At 38.9% G+C, this 11,940-nt stretch overlaps 2 protein-coding genes across 6 annotated transcripts; one reads left to right on the top strand and one right to left on the bottom strand.

Moving 5' to 3' along the window:
* The first annotated feature begins 76 nt into the window (after positions 1–76).
* Positions 77–3,942, top strand: LOC126610242 (pentatricopeptide repeat-containing protein At1g25360). 5 transcript variants are annotated; one of them, XM_050278251.1, is made up of 4 exons: positions 77–3,069; positions 3,345–3,500; positions 3,587–3,637; positions 3,723–3,942. In XM_050278251.1, exon 1 carries the CDS (start codon positions 689–691, stop codon positions 2,966–2,968), a length of 2,280 nt encoding a protein of 759 aa, XP_050134208.1. In that variant the 5' UTR covers positions 77–688; the 3' UTR covers positions 2,969–3,069; positions 3,345–3,500; positions 3,587–3,637; positions 3,723–3,942. The 5 variants fall into 5 exon arrangements, with proteins under 5 accessions (XP_050134208.1, XP_050134206.1, XP_050134207.1 ...); XM_050278249.1 differs by having other exon boundaries at positions 3,716–3,942; XM_050278250.1 differs by having other exon boundaries at positions 3,345–3,637.
* A 547-nt stretch (positions 3,943–4,489) lies between these two features.
* On the bottom strand, positions 4,490–10,851 carry LOC126610250 (aspartate aminotransferase, mitochondrial). Its single transcript, XM_050278260.1, has 10 exons — positions 10,522–10,851; positions 9,869–9,954; positions 8,288–8,494; positions 8,075–8,180; positions 7,797–7,901; positions 7,341–7,513; positions 6,528–6,687; positions 5,399–5,494; positions 5,093–5,187; positions 4,490–4,963 (listed from the first exon to the last, which is right to left on the bottom strand). Exons 1-10 carry the CDS (start codon positions 10,681–10,683, stop codon positions 4,891–4,893), a joined length of 1,263 nt encoding a protein of 420 aa, XP_050134217.1. The 5' UTR covers positions 10,684–10,851; the 3' UTR covers positions 4,490–4,890.
* Positions 10,852–11,940: the final 1,089 nt, after the last annotated feature.

Below are 11,940 nucleotides of genomic sequence, written 5' to 3'. Positions count from 1 at the left end.
GAGGTAAAACCAAATAACAAATTTGCCTCTCAATGTGTATGGTATATCCAAAATAAAAATCAATAGGTGAGCAAAAGTTCAATGATTTGAACCTATTGAGAACATAAACGTAATGTTCAATGATTTTATGATTTGAACCGTCTGTATTTTAAGTACTTTTTTAAGGGTCAACCTTGCAAAAAAAAACAAAAAAAAGGACCTAAAAAAGGGTTCATTATATGATAAAGTTAAAATGAAGGTTAGAATCTATTTTTTTTTTCTCACTTCAACGGTTCAGATCTCTAGATCTATGGACTCCGAACATAAAAATCCTGAAAGGATCTCGACTTGTGTCAACTTGTTAAGGAAGGGAACTGTGTCCAACAACATGACCAGACCAAAAAACACCCGTTTGCCAAGTCTACCCTCAGCACAACTCTATCCCTAAAACATGAGTTAAAAACAAAACTGGTTTGGATCCAGGTTGACCCGACCCGCACCATTACTGGTAAGAAAACCTAGAAAAAGGAGATTCGGATCACATTTCGAATTTCCTAGCAGCCTGCAAAAATAGGCGCTTTTTTTGCACTGCTTCCCTTTCAACCGCTTCACTTGGTTTACGGTGGCTAACCGTTACGCAGCTCAGCTGCAGCTATGCTGCCCCCAAAGCCCCACCTCTCACTCATTGGCTCGAACCATCCACGCCCACATGATCGCTTCTGGGTTCAGTCCACGTGGCCATATTCTTAACCGTTTGATTGATATTTACTGCAAATCTTCAAATATTATGTACGCCCGCCAACTGTTTGATAAAATTCCCAAACCAGACATTGTTGCTCGAACGACCTTGGTTAAGGCATACTCTGTCATTGGAAATCTAACGCTGGCCCGTAAAATATTCGATGAAACCCCGTTGACCATGCGAGACACTGTTTCTTACAATGCCATGATCACTGGCTATTCCCATAACAACGATGGCTATGCCGCTGTTAGACTGTTTTGCGACATGAGGCGAGGGGATGTTAGGCCTGACGATTTCACATTCACGTGTGTACTTAGTGCCTCGGCGCAGATAGTGGATGACGAGAAGCAGTGCAAGCAACTGCATTGTGGAATAGTTAAGTCTGGAACGGCGTTTGCCACTTCAGTGTGGAATGCGCTATTATCTGTTTATGTTAAATGTGCTTCTTCGCCATTGGTATCATCGTCATCGTTGATGAGGGAAGCTAGGAAATTGTTCGATGAGATGCCTAAGAGAGATGAACTGTCGTGGACGACAATGATTACTGGGTATGTAAGGAATGAAGACCTTGATGCAGCTCGTGAGTTGCTGGACGGGATGGATGAAAAGTTGGAAGTTGCATGGAATGCCATGATTTCGGGTTATGTGCGTCATGATTCTTTCCAAGAAGCATTGTTGTTGTTTAGGAAAATGCGTTTGCTGGGGATTCGTCAGGATGAGTTTACATACACAAGTGTTATCAGTGCTTGTGCTAATATTGGATTATTTCAGTTGGGGAAGCAGGTGCATGCTTACATACTAAGAACCGAAGCAAAGCCCACTCTGGATTTTTCATTATCAGTGAGCAATGCATTGATTACACTATATTATAAATGTGATAAACTTGATGAAGCACGATATATTTTTAATAATATGCCTGTTAGAGATCTTGTTTCTTGGAATGCAATCCTGTCAGGATATGTAAATGCAGGGCGCATCCAAGAAGCAAAATCCTTTTTCAAGGAAATGCCAGAGAGGAGCGTTCTAACATGGACTGTGATAATATCTGGTTTAGCTCAAAACGGATTTGGAGAAGAGGCTATGAAGCTATTCAACCAAATGAGATTAGAGGGTTGTGAACCATGTGATTATGCATTTGCTGGAGCTATTACTTCTTGTGCTGCGCTGGGAGCATTGAAGCATGGACGCCAGCTCCACGCTCAACTGATTAGGTTGGGGCATGATTCAAGCCTTTCAGCTGCAAATGCACTTATCACGATGTATGGCAGATGCGGAGTTGTTGAGGATGCAAACACTCTGTTCCTCACGATGTCTTATATTGATTCAGTGTCTTGGAATGCTATGATTGCAGCTCTCGCACAGCATGGATATGGTGTCCAAGCAATAGGACTTTTTGAGCGAATGTTGAAGGAGGATATGCTACCAGATAGAGTAACTTTCCTCATCATTCTCTCAGCTTGTAGTCATGCTGGTTTAGTCAAAGAAGGGCGCCATTATTTTAGTTCAATGCGTGATTCTTATGGTATTAGCCCCGATGAAGAACATTATGCTCGCATGATTGATCTGTTGTGTCGGTGCGGGGAGTTCACAGAAGCGAAGGACTTGATTGAATCAATGCCTTTTGAGCCAGGTGCACCGATATGGGAGGCTCTTCTTGCTGGTTGCAAGACTCATGGGAATCTGGATTTAGGAATTCAAGCTGCAGAACGACTCTTGGAGTTGGTGCCACAGCATGATGGAACCTACGTACTGTTGTCAAACTTGTATGCCACCGCAGGCTATTGGGATGATGTGGCTAAGGTACGGAAACTAATGAGAGATAGAGGGGTTAAGAAAGAGCCTGGTTGTAGTTGGATTGACATTGAAAACATGGTCCACGTCTTCTTGGTTGATGACACAAAGCACCCTGAGGTGCAAGCAGTGTACAAGTATCTGGAGCAACTAGGACTTGAAATGAGGAAGTTAGGATATGTACCGGACACAAATTATGTGTTGCATGATATGGAGTCCGAACATAAGGAGTATGCCATTTCCACTCACAGTGAGAAGCTTGCAGTTGCATTTGGGCTCATGAAGCTTCCTCCTGGACACACAATCAGAGTATTTAAGAATCTTAGGATTTGTGGGGATTGCCATAATGCATTCAAGTTTATATCAAGAGTGGTAGGGAGAGAAATAATTGTGAGAGATGGGAAGAGGTTTCATCATTTTAGGAACGGTGAATGCTCTTGTGGCGATTACTGGTAGCCAGGAGTGAAAGCTTGATGGGAAGAGGATTCATATATGAGGCAGTTGATCCCTTCACCCACCAGGTTAAGCTTCGTGACCCCGGAAGTGCAAAAGTTCCAGTACGTTCGTCCTTTCGTCATACTTTTTTATTCGGCTATATCATTACAATGTTTATTTAAACTTCGGTAGCAGAATGACCAGATGCAGTTTCTTTCACTACCATTGAATGTTTACTTCCTGATAAAACCATAATCCATCCCGTCTGGTTTGATGAAAAATATTGCACGACTTCAACACAACATATTGCTACCTAGAAAATCTTGCTAATGCAGTTGCTACGTTGCTAAGAAAATCAGTTTCCTTGTATGATTCTAGTGATTTTCTTTCTAATCAGGTCAAGGGGGATGAAAAGATATCATACATATGTTCGCATTATTATCAGGCTCCTGGTCTCATCTTTGGTGCAACAGAATATATACAACATCCGTCAATATCTGGTCAGACGGTGTCCTTGCTGAGCTCTTGTGCCAGATTATCGGCTCATTTGGCTGTAATATTCTTAGTCTTGGCCTAAGTTAACTTTTAGGTTGAAATATATTCCCATTTTGAATTGAAGAAATTCAAACTCTTCTACAGCCATTGCTTCCGGGAGGGGATGCAGCGGACCACCTTATAGAGATTATGAAGGTGAAGCCTCACTTTCTCTGTTGAATCAAGTGGATCATGTGAAAAGCGTAAATTTACGGTTTAGGTGTCTTCTTGCAGAATGCAGGTTCTTGGCAATCCAACTAGAGAAGAAATTCGACGCATGAACCCGAACCCATGTTATAAGCTTCATTTATTTGTAATAGGACCTTAGATATAACCCCATTGTTCACTTGTATTATAAAACGTAGATCTGCAACATCAGACCATGATTTGTGTATTCTGCAACCAAAAGTCAGTGTTGCACCTTATATTCTGAACATAAAGAGATCATTTTTCTTTGGCAATGCTAACTTGAAAGGGTAGCGTGTTAACAGTCTCCCTATTCGGCATTCCAATGCTGCTGAAGGGGAAGGTATACGAGCCATGTTTCTATGGCAGCCAACAAGCCCCGTCATTTAATAACCATGGGGTGATCTAGTGGTTGTGGATGAATTCCAGGCCTATATTTTACACAACACGTCGTGAGTTTGCTTTTTTGACGCTGATCAACCACACGATGATGGTCATAAGAGGCTGAAATGCCTCTATGAGACTTGTGACCCCCGAAAAAGAGGACACGTGGCGAAGCTACTGGTTAGTCCCCCTTTAAGGGGGAAAAAAAACAGAGGCCCTACCATTTGATACGCTTTCAAGTGTTAATCTCAAATGTAAATTTCCTCGGTAGAGATTAGAGTCTCAATCTCCTAAATCTCATGGTCCAAGAAATTGTGATGACCTATCGTTTAATCTTAATCCAACAGTGAGAGAAAGTACGACAAAAGCTAAATGACAATGTGGATGACCACAATTTCCTTCGGACTGTAGAGTCCAAGAGAACAACAATGGTAGAAATTATATGCAACCACAATTTCATTGCAGAAATTATTACCCACCATTCAGAATTCAATTTGTCCATGCAAATATCGTAATCGTCTAAATCATCGTTGTACTTTATGATGATTTGATGCAACAAAATACTTCAAACCTAATTTTATTGCTGAAGGCACCCAAAGTATTTTACTACAAACTATCGAGATACATGTCACTCTTCTTTTAGGACTACTTGTATAGATGACAGCTCGCCCTTGCAGAATCGAAAAATGGGGGAAGAAACTGAGAAGAGCGCACCAATGGCGGTTGTAGTTTATTGATCCTTCCTTCTCTATCATAAGAAGATGAGGACGACAAGCAAATCAATGTCTGATACAGTTCCTAAGGTCCCTTGGGGACTAACTGACCTACGATTGAATTCTCTATGTTGATTTTGTGACTTCATGTATAGCATTTGCTAGATATCCAACATTGCCCGTTGTAACACCGGCCATGCTGCATGCACATGAATATCATACGTGAGAAATATCCAACAGCACTGCTTGTGTTTGTGTGTCTGCGTGAGTGTGTGTGTGTGTGTGTGAGAGAGAGAGAGAGAGAGGGAGGGACAGAGAGAGAGGGTACCTTATACGACCATTGCGAGTCATATAGATATGAAATTCATTAGTCAAGCGATCAACCTGTTCAGGTGTCATCCCGCTGTAGCAAAACATACCTATCTGTTTGCAAAAACCAGCAAGATCGTAAATAACATAACTTAAAAACAAGCTGAAGACCCATAGGGACCGAGCGACACAGATTGTATGTACCACAGACAAGGGACCCCTAATTATAAATACATTTACACAGAAAATACCAACAAAAAAGAAAGTGTTCTTTAACGTTAGGCCCGTGCCCTAAAATTTAGGTAATGTTTGTTTGACGACACACCTGATTAGTTACGTGCTCCCACGATAAGGGTGACCCCACTTTCTCAAGATTTTCTCGTAGAGCAGTTCTCATTCCAATGATGCGATCTGCCATGCCCTGTAGAGAAGAATGATGGAGATAAAAATCCAAGATAAAAGAAACAAAGATTCAGCATAGCATGCCATCATTGGTTACATATTTGAGAGGATAAAAGCAATTGAATTCAAAATACATTACGACGAAACACTTCTATGAAATACAAGTTTATCCTCAAATTCCCCAGTTCCAAGGAAAAACAAAATAATAGAACGAGTTTTTAGGGTAGAATCACGCAATTTATGTAGTCTCAGAGGATAAATAGATTTGCACTCCTAGGACAATGAGGCCTAGCCCAAAGTCGGCCAACTAATCAATAACAAAATTTCTTATAGGAGGTGCAAACCAGCCAACATCCGTCATTGGAAGTTGAAACACTAAAACAAACGTGTCGGATGTACTTCATAAATATAAAAATGTTTGTCCCCAGGTGTGTACTCTGTTCACTTTACTTCTACTTTTCCAGCTAAAAGCGTAAGTTAGTTATAGCATATCACCTTAAAAGAATGAAGTTCATCACAGAAATGGTAAACACAAGAAGCCTATACATGATGATCAAGTTTTTAAAGAAGTTCTACAGTTCACTATTCAATTCTCCATATTTCAGCTAGTACTTATTTTTAACCTAATGACCTGAAGAGAATTTTGAACTTAACAGAAACAATTTAACATCTAGGAGGCTCCAGATGTCGATTTCATGATAAACATACTGGTACTTCTGGTAGCATGTTATACGAAACTAGAGAATACACTAATCAACTTACAGACCTCACTCTTTACCGTATCTTTCATGTTCAACGTTAGCTTTGAAACAAAGCTTTTCATGCAGTATCAAAAGTATTTCATTAAAGCTGTACATATGTACATAAACATAGATCCAAAGTCACTTTCAATTACCTTATACTTGGATATAGGCTCCTACTTGGTAGTTGGTTTGATCACATATTGGCATCTCCTTTATGGTAAAGAGTTGAGAATACGTCTATCCTACTCTAAAATGAGACTTAATGAGAAATTCTAACGATAACTTAGAAGCATAGGAACAATTACTTACCTTAACTTCCTTCAGCCATAAAGTTTTCAATTCTTGATCACCAAGGATAGTTGAAACTACAAGCGCTCCATGAACAGGTGGGTTACTATACATGGGCCTGGCAAGCATCTGCAACTGGCTTTTTACTGCCACGGCTTGTTTTTCATCCTCACAAAGCACGCTGCAAACATAAAGAACATCAGCATAAAAGATGTACCGAAAGACCCCCTGCTTTCTTAGTATACTTCCATAACTTATAAGTAGAATGGACATATAAGCCATGTGTACACTAGGTACCTAAAGTGCATTAGAAAGTATGGCCATAATCCTACAAATGCTACTCCACAAGACTAGTCACTATCATTTAAAGGAGAAAATAAAAATTCACATTGTGCATGAGTAAAGTTCAAACTACTTGCGATATGAAGAATGCTCATTTATCATATATAAACTATGTTTACTTCACAACGTAAAAGGCATGGACAGAGATTCTGATGAAACCAGTGTGATATTAAGCAAAGTGATGTACGAGATTAATCATCGAGTTTTGATTGAAATATACCGGAAATTGACTATAATCAATTTAAGCACCAAATGTAAAGGTTTTACACAGTACTAAACAAAAAAAAAATATGTCCTACTTCTATGTCATCCTTTACAGAATTGCTAATTGATCACATAGTTAATATTCAGTTGTGTTTTGATTATAGAGAGAACAGATGGAACAAAAGAAACACGCAGCTGCTACTTTCATTAAGATTGCAGTAACAGCCACTAGGCTGTAGGATTAAAAGTACCAAATTAAATAGACTGTATTTAGAAATAGACAATTACCTAAGACATCCTACTCTCTGGCCATAGAGTCCCATGTTTTTGGCATATGATTGGGCAATTCCAATTAGATGACCATCCTCAAGGAAAATCCTGATGGCTTTTGCGTCTCTCTCTGGGTCACCACTAGCAAAGCCTTGATATGCCATGTCGAAGAAGGGGAAATGTCCCTTTTCCTGAATCAACCACAAAAATCAAAATTAACCAAAGGGAGTAGCGGAAGGTTATTAGAGGTCGGTCGTACCCAGTGCACAAGGCTCCCGCTTTACGCAGGGTCTGGGAGAGGTGAATGTCGGCTAGCCTTACCCCCATTTATGGAGAGGCTGCTCCCAAGTCTCGAACCCGAGACCTACCGTTCATGGACGAAAGCACTTGCCATCGCACCAAGTGCGACCTCTCGGAAGGTTATTAGAGGTAAAGAAGAAAAAACTTTTAAAGAAAATATTCTGAGAAATTTACCTTGATCAGTTTTGAAATCTCTTTCCACTGTTCCTCTGAAGGATCCACTCCAGTGGGATTGTGAGCACAGGCATGAAGTAGAAAGAATGAGCCGTTTGGAGCATTCTGTACAATGCCCAGTCGCAGAGGAAGGAACAGGGTGTCAATGAAGAGAATATACATATAGGGTAAAAAGTACATGCAAATTATATTTACCAGGAAAGATTAAAGCAGCAGAATTAATTATTTTAAAACAACGCAAGTGGAATAATGTAAAAGTAAGATATGTTTCTTTCTACCTTTATGTCATCAACCAGTCCTGCAAAGTCCAACCCCTTAGTTTCCGGATGATAGTAATGGAATGTCTTTTGGGGGACGTGAGCATCTCTCCAGATGTTATGATGGCTGTTGATATTTCATTTAAGAAGCCCCGCATCAGAAAATGCTAATAGTTAAAATGGAGAGGAGTGGGAAATTTTTAAGCAATAAAAGAAGTTCTAAACAATGCTCACTTGGCCCATGTTGGCACTGGTATATAGATTTGAGACTCGGGACGAAAACGCTTTTGAAAGTCTGCAAAAAGACGGCATGCACCCGTTCCAGAGAGAGCTTGCACTGCTGCTATCCTATTATCTTTGATGTGCTCCGAATTCTCCCCATATGCTAGCTTCAATGTTTCTTCCACCATCTTCACACTTCCCCCCATAGGAAGATACTCCCTGTTGAGAACAAACCAATCGTAAATCACTATACATTAGTATAAGGAGAAGTTAAGAAGATAAGTGAACTTGCATGATAACAATGGAAGGTGTTTGGTCTTTAGTTCCTATTGTAATATGTAAAAGATACCAGTCCTTACTTTCTACTTTGCGCAAAAGTTCCCACAGTAACTTATCTGCCACGAGTGCTTTTTGAATTATAAGGAGAGTGGCAGTTTAGGGTGTCTACGAACAGTAGATTGAATAACTCTATTTTACCTACTTATCTTCCCTCTATTCATAATTGTAAAAGGATTACATGTTCCTATGCTACTGCTGCTAACAGACTTCTCCTACATTTCACATCCTATATAAACCCTTTCTTGTGTAGATTTTGATAAGGAAATTGTATACTAATCTTGAGATGTACAATTACAAGAAGATATATACATGAAGAAAGATTGAGGGTCAGCAACTAGAACCGCACCATACTGAAGACCCATAACATATGACAGCGATGATGGGTTAGTAAGGTCTAAGCACTATTACACCCCATACTTTGGTAAAGTGAAAACAGCTCAGTAAGGTGGTGGCTACAACTCTCGGCTAGATAGGGTGGTAGTAACAACCCATGCTTTAATCATCCAATAATGTAGCTGTGAGGGAAATGAAATCTCAATCCAAATCCAATTATTGAATACCAGACACAACATTACGAAACTCAAATAACAAAGTCACGATACAAAATACAGGCAAAAATTTCATTCACCACGACCTGGTTATCAAGAAAACACATCCAAGCATGGACTGACTCTACATGATTATCTTCTAAAGTTGCCAATTGCTAGTCCAGTTTTTCAGTACATCAAACATCCAATTCTATAAAGCTCCAGCACTCCAAATAAAATACAACAACAACAACAAAGCCTTATCCCACTAAGCAGGTCAGCTGTATGAATCCTAGAACGCCATTGCGCTTGGTTTTGCGCCAAGTCTCCCGTTAGCTCCAAGTACTCCCCAAATTAAATAAACAGCAAAAGCAGAAGCATATATTACTTGGATGATAGAGATTCGAGTCAGTGAATACTAAAGTTAAGAATCTAAATCCAAATAGTGAAAAGGAAGCACACTATGTGAGCAATGTGACAAAAGAATCAAATGTGTTTGTGCCTGAGTGGGGCAATATAAAGGTGAACTTAAGGGGACCACTGAAACATTGGCAAGTTGTGAAACACGATGACGTATCGAATAATTTCACAGCTCTAAGTATAAATATAAAAATACTAAAAATGCATAAAAATGGGGAAGTGACGGATCAATCTATTCGGTATCCTTCTTGATTCAAACTTTTAGTTTTTGAAAATGATGAATGTAGCTAAATTAGATGCTACTCACATGTTTAAGTTTCCGGCAATCCTCCGCTCGGCTTCTCTAACGCATTGCAGAACAACTGGCTTTCCATTATCATCTCGATACGCACCCTTCAATTAATTAAACAAAATAATTAGAAAATAAATATGAAAAAAATATTAAACGCAATGAACAAACAACATAGCCCAGAGATAAATCAGCATCACTGTGTTAGCTGTTGACTGACAAACATATTACAAAATAAATAAAACATAAAAAAAAAAGAGATAAAATCATCTTAAATATTACTGCAGAAATATTGAGATTCAAATTATCGTCGATTCGGATCAAACAAAATCCCGCCAACCAAGCACAAGATACAGTCCAGCCCGGTGAGGATTTGCATGTCCTTCAATTAATAGCAAAAGAAATTATCCTCTGCTTTTCCTTTAGTTCATTTAATTCCTGTTTGGCTTCTGAGAAAGTGAAAATTTTAAAAAGTACTGGAATTTTTTTTCACTGTTGTATTCATGGCCCTGTTTCCTACCGAATTTCCAAAATTTCTGAAAACTCCGGTCTCGGTTGAGCTAATCGAGTTTCACAGAGAAAATATTAACACACAAACAAATTAATGTTTAAATTTCTTTCTTATCAAAAGCTTAATCATTCTCTCTCTCAAAACGATGAAAGAGGCTCACCACTCCAACATTGACTTTATCGGGACTTGGATCGGCGAGGAAAGCCTCGGTGACACCGAGAATCGGATCCTTAGGAGCCGGCTCGACGCTCCGCCACCACGACATGGATCGGCTTCCGAATACGGAGCTCCGCTGCTGAACAAGTTTCCGGGAAAGCGCCATCGGAACTGGAGGGGATGCGGGAAGCCGAAGCAGCAAAGCAAGCCTAACTTTGGTTTCTAAAATGGGAGTGACAAGATCGAGGGATTAAGAGTTGATATATACAGGTGGGCAGTGATGGGAATTGGGATGGATTCCTTGATGTGCGTGACAATTTTGTGTGCGTTGTTTCTAGAATGTTAGTTACGCTTTTGCTGACGCTTCTTTTGGCATCTCTCTTCTCGCTCTTTATAATTACTAATTAGTTGGTTATTTTTAAGGGAACTTTAACGAAAAGCATCGATACACTGTTTACTTTAACGAAAAATCATATTTTTACATTAAAAAGTTAATTCTGGTACTATTCACTTTACCCTTTATTTTGTCATTATCATTAAAACTCAAAGTTTTCAAGCCTTTTTATTAGTTTTTCTTATTTTTAATCGTTCATGGTATGTTTTGTGATTAGTTTTTATTAAATAATATTTGTATTTAATTTTAAATAAAAAAATCAAATAATTTTTTATCGTATGATCTATAATAAATGATTAAGATATTAAGACCCTTTTGATCCCATAAATTGGATCAGGATGGGATGCAATTCCATTTTTGGCTGTAATGCTTACGGGGTTTGACTGGCTCTGCAGTCAGCAGTCTGCACAAGCATTCCCCATGTCACTCCATCCACCTAGAGCATTTCATATACTCACGTAAATTATATTTCAACGTCAAAATCATTGTAGTTAAATTCGTAAATACGTAAATTTTAAGTTTATATTTTTCTCTTTGGTGCAAAAAGAATTTAAGTATTTTGATTTTTTACTCAAATCTCAAATGCAAAAACATGTATTCTTAAATTTTGAGTTTAAAGATATGAGTCTTTGCATTTGCATTGCAAGACAAAATATTGGAAGAAAACATGCATGATCGAGTTGGATTTGGGCTTTGGTAAAAACTCTCAACTGCTTTGATTCATTTTCGGCACCAAGTCCCACAATATTTTGAAAAAATTAACACGTTTTAGGAAGCATTCCAAATGAATCAATGACTCTGATTTAGTAAGGATTGAATAATTACAATAACTTGTAACTTGCCTGATTGAAACATGGCATGAAAGCTAAAAGGTCATTGATTTATCATGAAAGATAGCTGGTGCTTGCATGCATGGTTTAAGGATGGCTAATCTAGGGTTTCTAATACTTTGGCAGTTTTATAAAGCCTAAGGAAACTTAGGGGAGAATGAAAGGAAAGCTTATCACTCAATAATAAGGTTTCTTGCAC

Source organism: Malus sylvestris, chromosome 17 (genome assembly GCF_916048215.2).
Source record: "Malus sylvestris chromosome 17, drMalSylv7.2, whole genome shotgun sequence".
NCBI classification, from domain to species: domain Eukaryota; kingdom Viridiplantae; phylum Streptophyta; class Magnoliopsida; order Rosales; family Rosaceae; genus Malus; species Malus sylvestris.
Note: the sequence above shows the minus strand (reverse complement) of the source record. Positions and strands in the feature narration are given on the sequence as shown.

Coding starts and splice junctions, on each gene's coding strand:
- LOC126610250 (XM_050278260.1), bottom strand. CDS start 10,683: ATGGCGCTTTCCCGGAAACTTGTTCAGCAGCGGAGCTCCGTATTCGGA. Junction 6,688..7,340: donor CAGAGAGTAGGATGTCTTAG/GTAATTGTCTAT, acceptor TTATGTTTGCAG/CGTGCTTTGTGAGGATGAAA. Junction 5,495..6,527: donor TATGGCTGAAGGAAGTTAAG/GTAAGTAATTGT, acceptor TCTTCTCTACAG/GGCATGGCAGATCGCATCAT.
- LOC126610242 (XM_050278251.1), top strand. CDS start 689: ATGATCGCTTCTGGGTTCAGTCCACGTGGCCATATTCTTAACCGTTTG.